The 18,930-nt window shown below is 46.9% G+C and overlaps 1 protein-coding gene across 1 annotated transcript; it reads left to right on the top strand.

The window, feature by feature from the left end:
- Positions 1–2,898: 2,898 nt before the first annotated feature.
- On the top strand, positions 2,899–14,979 carry rpl23 (ribosomal protein L23). Its single transcript, XM_079252401.1, has 5 exons — positions 2,899–2,962; positions 3,636–3,719; positions 5,452–5,580; positions 14,513–14,626; positions 14,861–14,979. Exons 1-5 carry the CDS (start codon positions 2,950–2,952, stop codon positions 14,941–14,943), a joined length of 423 nt encoding a protein of 140 aa, XP_079108527.1. The 5' UTR covers positions 2,899–2,949; the 3' UTR covers positions 14,944–14,979.
- Positions 14,980–18,930: the final 3,951 nt, after the last annotated feature.

Here is an 18,930-nt window from a genome sequence, read left to right as displayed (position 1 = left end):
CATAAATCTGATTAAAACCTGAACCAGAATCGGTGTGGATTCATAATAAACCAGATTAAAACCTGAAACAGAATCAGTCTGGTTTCATAATAAACCAGATTAAAACCTGAACCAGAGTCAATCTGGTTCCATAATGAACCGGATTAAAACCCGAACCAGAATCAGTTTGGTTTTATTGTAAACCGGATTAAAACCTGAACTGGAGTCAATCTGGTTTCATCATGAACCGGATTAAAAGCCGAACCAGAATCAGTCTGGTTTCATAACATAACGGTTTAAAACCTGAACCGGAGTCATCTGGTGTCATCAATTACCAGATTAAAACCTGAACCAGAATCTGTCTGGTCTCATAATAAACCAGATTAAAACCTGAACCAGAATCAGTCTGGTTTCATAATAAACCGGAGTAAAACCTGAACCAGAGTCAATCTGGTTCCATAATAAACCGGATTAAAACCCGAACCAGAATCAGTTTGGTTTTATTGTAAACCGGATTAAAACCTGAACTGGAGTCAATCTGGTTTCATCATGAACCGGATTAAAAGTCAATCTGGTTTCACATCCGCAGACTCCCCACCGTGATGCGGAATCAACTTTAGGAGTTTTTATTATAAACCGGATTAAAACTTAACCAGTATCAGTCTGGTTTCATCATAAACTGGATTAAAACCTGAACCAGAATAAGTCGGGTTTCACATCCCAGATTCCCCGCCATGACCCGGAATCAACGTTGGGAGTTTTTATCATAAATCTGATTAAAACCTGAACCAGAATCGGTGTGGATTCATAATAAACCAGATTAAAACCTGAAACAGAATCAGTCTGGTTTCATAATAAACCAGATTAAAACCTGAACCAGAGTCAATCTGGTTCCATAATGAACCGGATTAAAACCCGAACCAGAATCAGTTTGGTTTTATTGTAAACCGGATTAAAACCTGAACTGGAGTCAATCTGGTTTCATCATGAACCGGATTAAAAGCCGAACCAGAATCAGTCTGGTTTCATAACATAACGGTTTAAAACCTGAACCGGAGTCATCTGGTGTCATCAATTACCAGATTAAAACCTGAACCAGAATCTGTCTGGTCTCATAATAAACCAGATTAAAACCTGAACCAGAATCAGTCTGGTTTCATAATAAACTGGTTTTAAACCTGAAAAAGAATCTGTCTGGTTTCATAATAAACAGGATTAAAACCTGAACCAGAATCAGTCTGGATTCATAATAAACCAGATTAAAACCTGAACCAGAATCAGTCTGGTTTCATAACATAACGGTTTAAAACCTGAACCGGAGTCATCTGGTGTCATCAATTACCAGATTAAAACCTGAACCAGAATCTGTCTGGTCTCATAATAAACCAGATTAAAACCTGAACCAGAATCAGTCTGGTTTCGTAATAAACCGGTTTAAAACCTGACTAGAGTTAATCTGGTTTCATCATAAACTGGATTGAAACCTGAACCACAATCAGTCTGGTTTCGTAATAAACCGGATTAAACCCTGAACTACAGTCAATTACAAGATTAAAACCTGAACCAGAATCAATCTGGTTTCACATTCCTTAGACTCCCCGCCGTGACCCGAAATCAACGTTAGGAGTTTTTATATTAATCCGGATTAAAAACTGAACCAGAATCATTCTGGTTTCATAATAAACCAGATTAAAACCTGAACCAGAATCAGTCTGGTTTCATCATAAACCGGATTAAAACCTGAACCAGAATCCATCTGGTTTCACATCCCCAGACTCCCCGCCGTGTCCCGGAGTCAACGTTAGGAGTTTTTATCATAAACTGGATTAAAACCTGAACCAGAATCAGTCTGGTTTCATCATAAACCGGATTAAAACCTGAACCAGAATCAGTCTGGTTTCGTAATAAACTGGATTAAAACCTGAACTAGAGTCAATCTGGTTTTGTAATAAACCGGATTAAAACCTGAACCAGAATCAGTCTGGTTTCATCATAAACCGGATTCAAACCTGAAAAAGAATCCATCTGGTTTCACATCCCCACACTCCCCGCCGTGATCCGGAATCAACGTTAGGAGTTATTATAATAAACCGGATTAAAACCTGAACCAGAATCAGTCTGGTTTCATCATAAACCGGATTAAAACCTGAACTAGAGTCAATCTGGTTTCGTAATAAACCGGATTAAAACCTGAACTGGAGTCAATCTGGTTTCATAATATACCGGTTTAAAACCTGAACTAGAGTTAATCTGGTTTCATCATAAACTGGATTGAAACCTGAACCAGAATCAGTCTGGTTTCGTAATAAACCGGAATAAAACCTGAACTAGAGTCAATTTGGTTTCATAATAAACCAGATTAAAACCTGAACCAGAATCAGTCTGGTTTCACATCCTCAGACTCCCTGCCGTGACCCGGAATCAACGTTAGGAGTTTTTATAATAAATCGGATTAAAACCTGACCCAGAGTCAATATGGTTTTATAATAAACCGGATTAAAACCTGAACCAGAATCAGTCTAGTTTCACATCCTCAGACTCCCTGCCGTGACCCGGAATCAACGTTAGGAGTTTTTATAATAAATCGGATTAAAACCTGACCCAGAGTCAATCTGGTTTCACAATCAACCGGATTAAAACCTGAACCAGAATCAGTCTGGTTTCATAATAAACCGGAATAAAACCTTAAGTAGAGTCAATCTGGTTTCATAATCAACCGGATTAAAACCTGAACCAGAATCAGTCTGGTTTCATCATAAACCGGATTAAAACCTGAACTAGAGTCAATCTAGTTTAATAATAAACCGGATTAAAACCCGAACCAGAATCAGTCTGGTTTCATAATGAACCGGATTAAAGTCCTAAGCAGTCAAACTGGTTTCATATCCGCAGACTTCCTGCGGTGACCCGGATGAATCAGCTCGTTTTCCCAGAACCCCTTGCGGCGCCTCCTTCTTTTTTTCCGCAGCGATGTCGAAGAGAGGTACGGTCCTCTGGAAATCTGTCTCCATCTGCCGCTTTTACCATACGCTACGTCTAAATATGATGCTTGTTGTGACAGACAGGTCTCCACGGCGTGTTTTATGTGACTCTCGTTACATTAATGACAGTTCCTTAGTCGTTATTGAAGGATGTGTTTTAATGCAGCCGAAGGACGCCATGTTAGGCTGCCTGCCTGCATGGCGCTGATAGACAGCCGGGTTTAGGGTTAAAGTTGGGTTTTTATCTTGGTGGCCAGACCGAAGCGCGGTATAATCCTTGTTCCACGACAGACGGGGCCCAAGTCGAGACGTTTCCCGGTGTGATTACCGGTGTGGTTGAGCAGAAAGGTGATGTTAGCCCAGGCTAGCGGAGAAGGCTAATCCGAGTCGGTTCATGTGGAGCTCCTCCTGTAGACATTTAAACTGTAAATAATCACATTACTGTACATGTTTACACGTTCCGGCAATCATATGGCAGAAAAACTGAACGCTTTTCTGGATTTAGCCGTTTTCTGTTAAAATGCTGACACATGGGAGAATGGAGTGAGCAAGCATGCGCAGTGGGATTCAGATATTACTGGCGGTTCGGCTTCACCGTCTCAGATGTTGCTTTAGGTGGACTGATCCATCTGGACCGATCCAGGTGGACTGATCCAGCTGCTTGTGTCTCCGCAGGACGTGGAGGTTCATCTGGAGCGAAGTTCCGCATCTCGCTGGGTCTCCCGGTGGGCGCCGTCATCAACTGCGCCGACAACACAGGTTCTCTGCACCCATCACGTCTTTAACACTGCTGTAGGTCCAAAACATTTCAGAACCATTAGCCCAGCCCACCAGAACCATTGGCCCAGCCAAACAGAACCATTAGCCCAGCCCACCAGAACCATTAGCCCAGCCCACCAGAACCATTGGCCCAGCCAGCCAGAACCATTAGCCCATCCCACCAGAACCATTAGCCCAGCCAAACAGAACCATTAGCCCAGCCAAACAGAACCATTAGCCCAGCCAAACAAAACCATTAGCCCAGCCAAACAAAACCATTAGCCCAGCCAAACAGAACCATTGGCCCAGCCCACCAGAACCATTGGCCCAGCCCACCAGAACCATTGGCCCAGCCCACCAGAACCATTAGCCCAGCCCACCAGAACCATTGGCCCAGCCCACCAGAACCATTGGCCCAGCCCACCAGAACCATTGGCCCAGCCCACCAGAACCATTAGCCCAGCCAACCAGAACCATCAGCCCAGTCAGCTTGGTGAGGAAGTGATTGCCGGCGGAGACGCCATGGGCTGTGCCTCAGACTGCCAGGAGGGCCTCAGCTGTGCGTTCAGGTACATCTCAGGAAATCAGACTATACTGATCAATATTTCCTTTCAGAATGTGAAACCCAGATATAATATAGAGTTATGTCACATAGAACCATTTATTTCTGGAAATATTGATTGTGGCTTATATACGATGAAAACCCAGAAAATGTTACCTAAGGTCAATGGGAAAAAATGATATTTTAAACAGAAATGTAAGACTTCTGAACAGTTCATTTCCATGCACTCAGTACCTGGTTGGGCTCCTTTTGCATGAATTACTGCATCAGCGCGGCGTGGCAATGGAAGCCACCCGCGTGTGGCACTGCTCAGGTGTAATCACTGACTGTGGAAACTTCACTCTGGACTTCCAGCAACATGGATTCTGGGCCTCTCCACTCTTCCTCCAGACTCTGGGACCTTGGTTTCCACATGAAATGCAGAATCTGCTTCCATCTGAGAACCAGTCCTGTTCCTCCGTAGCCCAGGTGAGATGCTTCTGTTGGTGTCTCTGGTCCAGGAGAGGCTCGACACGAGGAATGGGAATCTGTAGTCCATGTCTAGGATCCGTCTGTGCGTCGCGGCTCTTGATGAGTCCAGCTTCAGTCCACTCCTTGTGAAGTCCCCAGATTCCTGAATGGATGTTGCTTGACGATCCTCTCCAGGCGGTTCTGCCTTCTGCTGGTGCAGCTTTTCCTTCCACTCAGCTTTCCATTAACATGTTTGGATCCAGCTCTCTGTGAACAAGCAGCTTCTTTAGAAATGACCTTTATGGCTTTCCCTCCATGTGGAGGGTCAATGATGGTCTTCTGTCAGGTCAGCAGTCTTCCCCATGGTTGAGTCGCCGGCTGACCCAGACTGTGACACCATTTAAAGGATCAGGATACCTTTGCAGGTGTTTTCAGTGGATCAGGGTGTGACACCATGACTTTCTAAGTTGAAGTTTATCACAATATTCTAATTTTCTGCAAAATTTAGGGTTTTCATTGTCTATAAGCCACAGTTATCAGCCTTTCTAGAATTGGTTGAAGTGTTTCCCTCTATGTCTAATAAATCGATATATTATCTGGGTTTTCATTCTGAAATGAAATGTGGAACTTTTCCACTAAAGTCTAATTTCCTGAGATGTAGCTGTAGAAGCTCTCGGCTCAGATCCCTGGATCTCACCATTCCTGTTTCCTGTCCTCCAGGTGCGAAGAACCTGTACATCATCTCTGTGAAGGGCATCAAGGGTCGTCTGAACCGCCTGCCGGCTGCAGGAGTGGGCGACATGGTCATGGCCACGGTGAAGAAAGGCAAGCCAGAACTCAGGAAGAAGGGTACGTTGCAAAAGGCGCAAGTGCCAGTGTCCGAGAGCCGCTTCCCGCTGCGCCTAGTTCTTCTGCTTCCAGCCAAACCCCCGCCGGCTGGGTTCAGCACGTCCAGTAGGGTGGCGAGCTGGCTGGTCACCAGTTAACCAGAGCCAGCTAACCAACACTGTTTCTGTTAAACAGAGCCATTTAACCCACATGGTGTCGGTTAACCAGGGCCAGTTAACCCACACGGTGTCTGTTAACCGGAGCCAGTTACCCACACGGTGTCTGTTATCCGGAGCCAGTTACCCACACGGTGTCTGTTAACCGGAGCCAGTTACCCACACGGTGTCTGTTAACCAGAGCCAGTTACCCACACGGTGTCTGTTAACCGGAGCCAGTTACCCACACGGTGTCTGTTAACCAGAGCCAGTTACCCACACGGTGTCTGTTAACCGGAGCCAGTTACCCACACGGTGTCTGGTAACCGGAGCCAGTTACCCACACGGTGTCTGGTAACCGGAGCCAGTTACCCACACGGTGTCTGGTAACCGAAGCCAGTTACCCACACGGTGTCTGTTAACCGGAGCCAGTTACCCACACGGTGTCTGTTAACCGGAGCCAGTTACCCACACGGTGTCTTGTTAACCGGAGCCAGTTACCCACACGGTGTCTTGTTAACCGGAGCCAGTTACCCACACGGTGTCTGTTAACCGGAGCCAGTTACCCACACGGTGTCTTGTTAACCGGAGCCAGTTACCCACACGGTGTCTGTTAACCGGAGCCAGTTACCCACACGGTGTCTTGTTAACCGGAGCCAGTTACCCACACGGTGTCTGTTAACCAGAGCCAGTTACCCACACGGTGTCTTGTTAACCAGAGCCAGTTACCCACACGGTGTCTTGTAACCGAAGCCAGTTACCCACACGGTGTCTGTTAACCGGAGCCAGTTACCCACACGGTGTCTGTTAACCGGAGCCAGTTACCCACACGGTGTCTTGTTAACCGGAGCCAGTTACCCACACGGTGTCTGTTAACCGGAGCCAGTTACCCACACGGCGTCTTGTTAACCGGAGCCAGTTACCCACACGGTGTCTGTTAACCAGAGCCAGTTACCCACACGGTGTCTTGTTAACCAGAGCCAGTTACCCACACGGTGTCTTGTTAACCGGAGCCAGTTACCCACACGGTGTCTGTTAACCAGAGCCAGTTACCCACACGGTGTCTTGTTAACCAGAGCCAGTTACCCACACGGTGTCTTGTTAACCGGAGCCAGTTACCCACACGGTGTCTGTTAACCGGAGAACCTCCTGATTCTACCACGTCTAAACTAGAACACACGCCTGATTCTACCACGTCTAAACTAGAACCCGAGCCTGATTCTACCACGTCTAAACTAGAACCCGCTCCTGATTCTACCACGTCTAAATTAGAACCCGCTCCTGATTCTACCACATCTAAATTAGAACCCGCTCCTGATTCTACCACATCTAAACTAGAACCTGCTCCTGATTCTACCACGTCTAAACTAGAACCCGAGCCTGATTCTACCACGTCTAAATTAGAACCTGCTCCTGATTCTACCACGTCTAAACTAGAACCCGCTCCTGATTCTACCACGTCTAAATTAGAACCTGCTCCTGATTCTACCACGTCTAAACTAGAACCCGAGCCTGATTCTACCACGTCTAAACTAGAACCCGAGCCTGATTCTACCACGTCTAAATTAGAACCTGCTCCTGATTCTACCACGTCTAAACTAGAACACACGCCTGATTCTACCACGTCTAAACTAGAACCCGAGCCTGATTCTACCACGTCTAAACTAGAACCCGCTCCTGATTCTACCACATCTAAATTAGAACCCGCTCCTGATTCTACCACGTCTAAATTAGAACCTGCTCCTGATTCTACCACGTCTAAACTAGAACCCGAGCCTGATTCTACCACGTCTAAACTAGAACCCGAGCCTGATTCTACCACGTCTAAACTAGAACCCGCTCCTGATTCTACCACGTCTAAATTAGAACCCGCGCCTGATTCTACCACGTCTAAACTAGAACCCGCTCCTGATTCTACCACGTCTAAACTAGAACCCGCTCCTGATTCTACCACGTCTAAATTAGAACCCGCGCCTGATTCTACCACGTCTAAACTAGAACCCGCTCCTGATTCTACCACATCTAAATTAGAACCCGCTCCTGATTCTACCACGTCTAAACTAGAACCCGAGCCTGATTCTACCACGTCTAAACTAGAACCCGAGCCTGATTCTACCACGTCTAAACTAGAACCCGCTCCTGATTCTACCACGTCTAAATTAGAACCCGCGCCTTATTCTACCACGTCTAAACTAGAACCCGCTCCTGATTCTACCACGTCTAAATTAGAACCTGCTCCTGATTCTACCACGTCTAAATTAGAACCTGCTCCTGATTCTACCACGTCTAAATTAGAACCTGCTCCTGATTCTACCACGTCTAAACTAGAACCCGCGCCTTATTCTACCATGTCTAAACTAGAACCCGCTCCTGATTCTACCACATCTAAATTAGAACCCGCTCCTGATTCTACCATGTCTAAACTAGAACCCGCTCCTGATTCTACCACGTCTAAACTAGAACTTGCTCCTGATTCTACCACGTCTAAACTAGAACCTGCTCCTGATTCTACCACGTCTAAATTAGAACCTTCTCCTGATTCTACCACGTCTAAATTAGAACCCGCTCCTGATTCTACCACGTCTAAACTAGAACCCGCTCCTGATTCTACCACATCTAAATTAGAACCCGCTCCTGATTCTACCACGTCTAAACTAGAACCCGCGCCTGATTCTACCACGTCTAAATTAGAACCCGCTCCTGATTCTACCACGTCTAAACTAGAACCCGCTCCTGATTCTACCACGTCTAAACTAGAACTTGCTCCTGATTCTACCACGTCTGAACTAGAACCCGCTCCTGATTCTACCACGTCTAAACTAGAACCCGCTCCTGATTCTACCACGTCTAAACTAGAACCCGCGCCTGATTCTACCACGTCTAAACTAGAACCCGCTCCTGATTCTACCACGTCTAAACTAGAACCCGCTCCTGATTCTACCACGTCTAAACTAGAACCCGCTCCTGATTCTACCACGTCTAAACTAGAACCCGCTCCTGATTCTACCACGTCTAAATTAGAACCCGCTCCTGATTCTACCACGTCTAAATTAGAACCTGCTCCTGATTCTACCACGTCTAAATTAGAACCTGCTCCTGATTCTACCACGTCTAAATTAGAACCTGCTCCTGATTCTACCACGTCTAAACTAGAACCCGCGCCTTATTCTACCACGTCTAAACTAGAACCCGCTCCTGATTCTACCACATCTAAATTAGAACCCGCTCCTGATTCTACCATGTCTAAACTAGAACCCGCTCCTGATTCTACCACGTCTAAATTAGAACCCGCTCCTGATTCTACCATGTCTAAATTAGAACCCGCTCCTGATTCTACCACGTCTAAACTAGAACCCGCTCCTGATTCTACCACGTCTAAACTAGAACCCGCTCCTGATTCTACCACGTCTAAACTAGAACCCGCTCCTGATTCTACCACGTCTAAATTAGAACCCGCTCCTGATTCTACCACGTCTAAATTAGAACCCGCTCCTGATTCTACCACGTCTAAATTAGAACCCGCTCCTGATTCTACCACGTCTAAATTAGAACCTGCTCCTGATTCTACCACGTCTAAATTAGAACCTGCTCCTGATTCTACCACGTCTAAACTAGAACCCGCGCCTTATTCTACCATGTCTAAACTAGAACCCGCTCCTGATTCTACCACATCTAAATTAGAACCCGCTCCTGATTCTACCATGTCTAAACTAGAACCCGCTCCTGATTCTACCACATCTAAATTAGAACCCGCTCCTGATTCTACCACGTCTAAATTAGAACCCGCTCCTGATTCTACCACGTCTAAATTAGAACCCGCTCCTGATTCTACCACATCTAAACTAGAACCCGACCCTGATTCTACCACGTCTAAATTAGAACCCGCGCCTGATTCTACCACGTCTAAACTAGAACCCGCGCCTTATTCTACCACGTCTAAACTAGAACCCGCTCCTGATTCTACCACGTCTAAATTAGAACCCGCTCCTGATTCTACCACGTCTAAACTAGAACCCGCTCCTGATTCTACCACGTCTAAATTTGAACCCGCTCCTGATTCTACCACGTCTAAATTTGAACCCGCTCCTGATTCTACCACGTCTAAATTAGAACCCGCTCCTGATTCTACCACGTCTAAACTAGAACCCGCTCCTGATTCTACCACGTCTAAACTAGAACCCGCTCCTGATTCTACCACGTCTAAATTAGAACCCGCTCCTGATTCTACCACGTCTAAATTTGAACCTGCTCCTGATTCTACCACGTCTAAATTAGAACCCGCTCCTGATTCTACCACGTCTAAATTAGAACCTGCTCCTGATTCTACCACGTCTAAACTAGAACCCGCTCCTGATTCTACCACGTCTAAACTAGAACCCGCTCCTGATTCTACCACATCTAAATTAGAACCCGCTCCTGATTCTACCACGTCTAAACTAGAACCCGCTCCTGATTCTACCACGTCTAAACTAGAACCCGCTCCTGATTCTACCACGTCTAAACTAGAACCCGCTCCTGATTCTACCACGTCTAAATTAGAACCCGCTCCTGATTCTACCACGTCTAAATTAGAACCTGCTCCTGATTCTACCACGTCTAAACTAGAACCCGAGCCTGATTCTACCACGTCTAAACTAGAACCCGCTCCTGATTCTACCACGTCTAAACTAGAACCCGCTCCTGATTCTACCACGTCTAAATTAGAACCCGCGCCTGATTCTACCACGTCTAAACTAGAACCCGCTCCTGATTCTACCACGTCTAAATTAGAACCTGCTCCTGATTCTACCACGTCTAAACTAGAACTTGCTCCTGATTCTACCACGTCTAAACTAGAACCTGCTCCTGATTCTACCACGTCTAAATTAGAACCTTCTCCTGATTCTACCACGTCTAAATTAGAACCCGCTCCTGATTCTACCACGTCTAAACTAGAACCCGCGCCTGATTCTACCACGTCTAAATTAGAACCCGCTCCTGATTCTACCACGTCTAAACTAGAACCCGCTCCTGATTCTACCACGTCTAAACTAGAACTTGCTCCTGATTCTACCACGTCTGAACTAGAACCCGCTCCTGATTCTACCACGTCTAAACTAGAACCCGCTCCTGATTCTACCACGTCTAAACTAGAACCCGCGCCTGATTCTACCACGTCTAAACTAGAACCCGCTCCTGATTCTACCACGTCTAAACTAGAACCCGCTCCTGATTCTACCACGTCTAAACTAGAACCCGCTCCTGATTCTACCACGTCTAAACTAGAACCCGCTCCTGATTCTACCACGTCTAAATTAGAACCCGCTCCTGATTCTACCACGTCTAAATTAGAACCTGCTCCTGATTCTACCACGTCTAAATTAGAACCTGCTCCTGATTCTACCACGTCTAAATTAGAACCTGCTCCTGATTCTACCACGTCTAAACTAGAACCCGCGCCTTATTCTACCACGTCTAAACTAGAACCCGCTCCTGATTCTACCACATCTAAATTAGAACCCGCTCCTGATTCTACCATGTCTAAACTAGAACCCGCTCCTGATTCTACCACGTCTAAATTAGAACCCGCTCCTGATTCTACCATGTCTAAATTAGAACCCGCTCCTGATTCTACCACGTCTAAACTAGAACCCGCTCCTGATTCTACCACGTCTAAACTAGAACCCGCTCCTGATTCTACCACGTCTAAATTAGAACCCGCTCCTGATTCTACCACGTCTAAATTAGAACCTGCTCCTGATTCTACCACGTCTAAATTAGAACCTGCTCCTGATTCTACCACGTCTAAACTAGAACCCGAGCCTGATTCTACCACGTCTAAACTAGAACCCGAGCCTGATTCTACCACGGCTAAACTAGAACCCGCTCCTGATTCTACCACGTCTAAACTAGAACCCGCTCCTGATTCTACCACGTCTAAATTAGAACCCGCTCCTGATTCTACCACGTCTAAATTAGAACCCGCTCCTGATTCTACCACGTCTAAATTAGAACCCGCTCCTGATTCTACCACGTCTAAATTAGAACCTGCTTCTGATTCTACCATGTCTAAATTAGAACCTGCTCCTGATTCTACCACGTCTAAACTAGAACCCGCGCCTTATTCTACCATGTCTAAACTAGAACCCGCTCCTGATTCTACCACATCTAAATTAGAACCCGCTCCTGATTCTACCATGTCTAAACTAGAACCCGCTCCTGATTCTACCACATCTAAATTAGAACCCGCTCCTGATTCTACCACGTCTAAATTAGAACCCGCTCCTGATTCTACCACGTCTAAATTAGAACCCGCTCCTGATTCTACCACATCTAAACTAGAACCCGACCCTGATTCTACCACGTCTAAATTAGAACCCGCGCCTGATTCTACCACGTCTAAACTAGAACCCGCGCCTTATTCTACCACGTCTAAACTAGAACCCGCGCCTTATTCTACCACGTCTAAACTAGAACCCGCTCCTGATTCTACCACGTCTAAACTAGAACCCGCTCCTGATTCTACCACGTCTAAACTAGAACCCGCTCCTGATTCTACCACGTCTAAATTTGAACCCGCTCCTGATTCTACCACGTCTAAATTTGAACCCGCTCCTGATTCTACCACGTCTAAATTAGAACCCGCTCCTGATTCTACCACGTCTAAACTAGAACCCGCTCCTGATTCTACCACGTCTAAACTAGAACCCGCTCCTGATTCTACCACGTCTAAACTAGAACCCGCTCCTGATTCTACCACGTCTAAATTAGAACCCGCTCCTGATTCTACCACGTCTAAATTTGAACCTGCTCCTGATTCTACCACGTCTAAATTAGAACCCGCTCCTGATTCTACCACGTCTAAATTAGAACCTGCTCCTGATTCTACCACGTCTAAACTAGAACCCGCTCCTGATTCTACCACGTCTAAACTAGAACCCGCTCCTGATTCTACCACATCTAAATTAGAACCCGCTCCTGATTCTACCACGTCTAAACTAGAACCCGCTCCTGATTCTACCACGTCTAAACTAGAACCCGCTCCTGATTCTACCACGTCTAAACTAGAACCCGCTCCTGATTCTACCACGTCTAAACTAGAACCCGCTCCTGATTCTACCACGTCTAAATTAGAACCCGCTCCTGATTCTACCACGTCTAAACTAGAACCCGCTCCTGATTCTACCACGTCTAAATTAGAACCTGCTCCTGATTCTACCACGTCTAAACTAGAACCCGCTCCTGATTCTACCACGTCTAAATTAGAACCCGCTCCTGATTCTACCACATCTAAACTAGAACCCGCTCCTGATTCTACCACGTCTAAATTTGAACCTGCTCCTGATTCTACCACGTCTAAATTAGAACCCGCTCCTGATTCTACCACGTCTAAATTTGAACCCGCTCCTGATTCTACCACGTCTAAATTAGAACCCGCTCCTGATTCTACCACGTCTAAATTAGAACCTGCTCCTGATTCTACCACGTCTAAACTAGAACCCGCTCCTGATTCTACCACGTCTAAACTAGAACCCGCTCCTGATTCTACCACGTCTAAACTAGAACCCGCTCCTGATTCTACCACGTCTAAACTAGAACCCGCTCCTGATTCTACCACGTCTAAATTAGAACCCGCTCCTGATTCTACCACGTCTAAACTAGAACCCGCTCCTGATTCTACCACGTCTAAACTAGAACCCGAGCCTGATTCTACCACGTCTAAACTAGAACCCGCTCCTGATTCTACCACGTCTAAATTTGAACCTGCTCCTGATTCTACCACGTCTAAACTAGAACCCGCTCCTGATTCTACCACGTCTAAATTTGAACCCGCTCCTGATTCTACCACGTCTAAATTAGAACCCGCTCCTGATTCTACCACGTCTAAATTAGAACCTGCTCCTGATTCTACCACGTCTAAACTAGAACCCGCTCCTGATTCTACCACGTCTAAACTAGAACCCGCTCCTGATTCTACCACGTCTAAACTAGAACCCGCTCCTGATTCTACCACGTCTAAAGCTGTTCACAGAGCGGGAGGATTGTTGGCAACGTACGCTTTGGCTGCATAAACTCAAGCGGCTTTCCGCTGTGTTTGGAGTTCTTAGGGTCTCAGCTAATCTGCTTCATGCAGTCAGCTGCCAGACAGTAATCACATCGGTCTCTCCTCGTCTCCAACCGGCGTCGCGGTTAAGCAAGGCGCTGCGGAAGCTTTTAGTTTTAGCCTTTGGATGACTTGGGTTGGTTTCATCATCACCATCTGTTTCCATTCCTGTTGGACACTTTCTCATGGTGTCTCTGCATCGTCAACTTGTCATGTGACATGTCTGCAGGGTTGTGTGTGTGTGTGTGTGTGTGTGTGTGTGTGTGTGTGTGTCATGGACCCTTCCAAAAGCACTTGTTCTGTCTGCTCGGTGGCTGGGCGAGTTGTCGTAGAAGGGCAGATTGACTCCGCCCCTGTGGGTGAGACGGCAGCGCCTCACTGTGGTTGGCTGATCTCAATCAGGGACGGGACAACTTGTCATGTGACAGCTGGGGGGGGGCGTGTTGTTTTCCCTACTGCAACACGCCTGACCCAGCAGCTGTGTTGCAGCGGCGGTCACGCCTTAGACCAGTGCATCCACTGGTCCCAGTAAGGCAGACTTGTCCGTGTTGTATCATCTATTCTTGCTCCACACTGTCCTTCTAGGTGCTGTGGTGAAGTCTTAATGGTGGAACTGGGAGCTGTGGAGGCTGACTGAACATGATCTTTCTGGTTTCTTTTCTCTGGCGCTAGTTTTACTGGAATTTAACCAGCATCCTCCTCTTCCTGTCCACAGTTCATCCGGCAGTGGTGATACGGCAGCGCAAGTCATACCGGAGAAAAGACGGCGTGTTTCTGTACTTCGAGGACAATGCAGGCGTCATCGTAAACAACAAGGGAGAAATGAAAGGTGTGTGTGTGTGTGTGTGTGTGTGTGTCATGGACCCTTCCAAAAGCACTTGTTCTGTCTGCTCGGTGGCTGGGCGAGTTGTCGTAGAAGGGCAGATTGACTTCGCCCCTGTGGGTGAGACGGCAGCGCCGCACCGTGGTTGGCTGATCTCAATCAGGGACGGGACAACTTGTCATGTGACACGTCTGCAGGGTCACGAGGAGCTGGCGGTAACGGCTATGTTTGTGTCTGCAGGTTCAGCCATCACAGGTCCAGTTGCCAAAGAGTGTGCCGACCTGTGGCCCAGGATTGCCTCCAACGCTGGCAGCATAGCCTGATGTGTACCTGCTTGTTAATAAAAGCTCCCAGTCCTGCTTTGTGTCCCGATGCTTTCTTTGTCCCTGTAGCCACCGTGTAGCATGTAGACATGTAGCTTGTAGACTTGTAACCATGTAGTTTGAATCGATCAATAAACACGATTCAACTGGGATCAGGTCGGTAACATGAACGGTTTAACTGGGATCAGGTCGGTAACATGAACGGTTTAACTGGGATCAGGTCGGTAACATGAACTGTTCAACTGGGATCAGGTCGGGAACATGAACGGTTTAACTGGGATCAGGTCGGGAACATGAACGGTTTAACTGGGATCAGGTCGGGAACATGAACGGTTTAACTGGGATCAGGTCGGTAACATGAACGGTTTAACTGGGATCAGGTCGGTAACGCGATCGTTTCAACTGGGATCAGGTCGGTAACATGAACTGTTTAACTGGGATCAGGTCGGGAACATGAACGGTTTAACTGGGATCAGGTCGGTAACATGAACGGTTTAACTGGGATCAGGTCGGGAACATGATCGATTCAACTGGGATCAGGTCGGTAACATGATCGATTCAACTGGGATCAGGTCGGTGACATGACCGGTTTAACTGGGATCAGGTCGGTAACATGACCGGTTTAACTGGGATCAGGTTGGTAACATGACCGGTTTAACTGGGATCAGGTCGGTAACATGAACGGTTTAACTGATCAGGTCGGTAACATGAACAGTTTAACTGGAATCAGGTCGGTAACATGACCGGTTTAACTGGGATCAGGTTGGGAACATGAACGGTTTAACTGGTATCAGGTCGGTAACATGACCGGTTTAACTGGTATCAGGTCGGTAACATGAACGGTTTAACTGGGATCAGGTCGGTAACATGAACGGTTTAACTGGGATCAGGTCGGTAACATGAACGGTTTAACTGGCATCAGGTCGGTAACGAACGGTTTAACTGGCATCAGGTCGGTAACATGAACGGTTTAACTGGGATCAGGTCGGTAACATGAACGGTTTAACTGATCAGGTCGGTAACATCACTGGTTTAACTGGGATCAGGTCGGTAACATGAACGGTTCAACTGGGATCAGGTCGGTAACATGAACGGTTCAACTGGGATCAGGTCGGTAACATGAACGGTTTAACTGGGATCAGGTCGGTAACATGACCGGTTTAACTGGGATCAGGTCGGTAACATGAACGGTTTAACTGGGATCAGGTCGGTAACATGAACGGTTTAACTGGGATCAGGTCGGTAACATGAACGGTTCAACTGGGATCAGGTCGGTAACATGAACGGTTTAACTGATCAGGTCGGTAACATGATCGATTCAACTGGGATCAGGTCGGTAACATGATCGATTCAACTGGGATCAGGTCGGTAACATGAACGGTTTAACTGGGATCAGGTCGGTAACATGAACGGTTTAACTGGGATCAGGTCGGGAACATGAACTGTTCAACTGGGATCAGGTCGGGAACATGAACGGTTTAACTGGGATCAGGTCGGTAACATGACCGGTTTAATTGGGATCAGGTCGGGAACATGAACGGTTTAACTGGGATCAGGTCGGTAACATGAACGGTTTAACTGGGATCAGGTCGGTAACGCGATCGATTCAACTGGGATCAGGTCGGTAACATGAACTGTTTAACTGGGATCAGGTCGGGAACATGAACGGTTCTACTGGGATCAGGTCGGTAACATGAACGGTTTAACTGGGATCAGGTCGGTAACATGACCGGTTTAACTGGGATCAGGTCGGTAACATGACCGGTTTAACTGGGATCAGGTCGGTAACAAGATCGATTCAACTGGGATCAGGTCGGTAACATGATCGATTCAACTGGGATCAGGTCGGTAACATGAACGGTTCAACTGGGATCAGGTCGGTGACATGAACGGTTTAACTGGGATCAGGTCGGGAACATGACCGGTTTAACTGGGATCAGGTCGGTAACATGATCGGTTTAACTGGGATCAGGTCGGTAACGTGACCGGTTTAACTGGGATCAGGTCGGTAACGTGACCGGTTTAACTGGGATCAGGTCGGTAACGTGACCGGTTTAACTGGGATCAGGTCGGTAACGTGACCGGTTTAACTGGGATCAGGTCGGTAACATGAACGGTTTAACTGGGATCACGTCGGTAACATGAACGGTTTAACTCTGATCAGGTCGGTAACGTGACCGGTTTAACTGGGATCAGGTCGGTAACATGAACTGTTTAACTGATCAGGTCGGTAACATGACTGGTTTAACTGGGATCAGGTCGGTAACATGACCGGTTTAACTGGGATCAGGTCGGGAACATGAACGGTTTAACTGGGATCAGGTCGGTAACATGACCGGTTTAACTGGGATCAGGTCGGGAACATGAACGGTTTAACTCTGATCAGGTCGGGAACATGAACGGTTTAACTGGGATCAGGTCGGTAACATGAACTGTTTAACTGGGATCAGGTCGGTAACATGACCGGTTTAACTGGGATCAGGTCGGTAACATGACCGGTTTAACTGGGATCAGGTCGGTAACATGAACGGTTTAACTCTGATCAGGTCGGTAACACGAACCGTTTAACTGGGATCAGGTCGGTAACATGAACTGTTTAACTGGGATCAGGTCGGTAACATGAACTGTTTAACTGGTATCAGGTCGGGAACATGAACGGTTCAACTGGGATCAGGTCGGTAACATGAACGGTTTAACTGGGATCAGGTCGGGAACATGACCGGTTTAACTGGGATCAGGTCGGGAACATGAACGGTTTAACTGGAATCAGGTCGGTAACATGAACGGTTTAACTGGGATCAGCTCGGTAACATGACCGGTTTAACTCTGATCAGGTCGGTAACATGAACGGTTTAACTGGGATCAGGTCGGTAACATGAACGGTTTAACTGATCAGGTCGGTAACATGAACAGTTTAACTGGAATCAGGTCGGTAACATGAACGGTTTAACTCTGATCAGGTCGGTAACATGACCGGTTTAACTGGGATCAGGTCGGTAACATGAACCGTTTAACTGGGATCAGGTCGGTAACATGACCGGTTTAACTGGGATCAGGTCGGTAACATGAACGGTTTAACTGATCAGGTCGGTAACATGACCGGTTTAACTGGGATCAGGTCGGTAACATGACCGGTTTAACTGGGATCAGGTCGGTAACATGACCGGTTTAACTGGGATCAGGTCGGTAACATGAACGGTTTAACTGGCATCAGGTCGGTAACATGACCGGTTTAACTGGGATCAGGTCGGTAACATGACCGGTTTAACTGGGATCAGGTCGGTAACATGAACCGTTTAACCGGGATCAGGTCGGTAACATGACCGGTTTAACTGGGATCAGGTCGGTAACATGAACGGTTTAACTGATCAGGTCGGTAACATGACCGGTTTAACTGGGATCAGGTCGGTAACATGACCGGTTTAACTGGGATCAGGTCGGTAACATGACCGGTTTAACTGGGATCAGGTCGGTAACATGAACGGTTTAACTGATCAGGTCGGTAACATGAACAGTTTAACTGGAATCAGGTCGGTAACATGAACGGTTTAACTGGGATCAGGTCGGTAACATGACCGGTTTAACTGGGATCAGGTCGGTAACATGAACCGTTTAACTGGGATCAGGTCGGTAACATGACCGGTTTAACTGGGATCAGGTCGGTAACATGAACGGTTTAACTGGGATCAGGTCGGTAACATGAACCGTTTAACTGGGATCAGGTCGGTAACATGACCGGTTTAACTGGGATCAGGTCGGTAACATGAACGGTTTAACTGATCAGGTCGGTAACATGACTGGTTTAACTGGGATCAGGTCGGTAACATGACCGGTTTAACTGGGATCAGGTTGGGAACATGAACGGTTTAACTGGTATCAGGTCGGTAACATGACCGGTTTAACTGGTATCAGGTCGGTAACATGACCGGTTTAACTGGGATCAGGTCGGGAACATGAACGGTTTAACTGGGATCAGGTCGGTAACAT

The sequence above is a fragment of the Telmatherina bonti genome (genome assembly GCF_933228915.1).
Source record: "Telmatherina bonti genome assembly, chromosome: 14".
NCBI classification, from domain to species: domain Eukaryota; kingdom Metazoa; phylum Chordata; class Actinopteri; order Atheriniformes; family Telmatherinidae; genus Telmatherina; species Telmatherina bonti.
Note: the sequence above shows the minus strand (reverse complement) of the source record. Positions and strands in the feature narration are given on the sequence as shown.

Bases quoted from the DNA above. Each gene is read 5' to 3' on its own strand.
- rpl23 (XM_079252401.1), top strand. The intron at 3,720-5,451 runs GTTCTCTGCACC...CCTGTCCTCCAG, and splicing joins CAACTGCGCCGACAACACAG to GTGCGAAGAACCTGTACATC. The intron at 5,581-14,512 runs GTACGTTGCAAA...TCCTGTCCACAG, and splicing joins GCCAGAACTCAGGAAGAAGG to TTCATCCGGCAGTGGTGATA.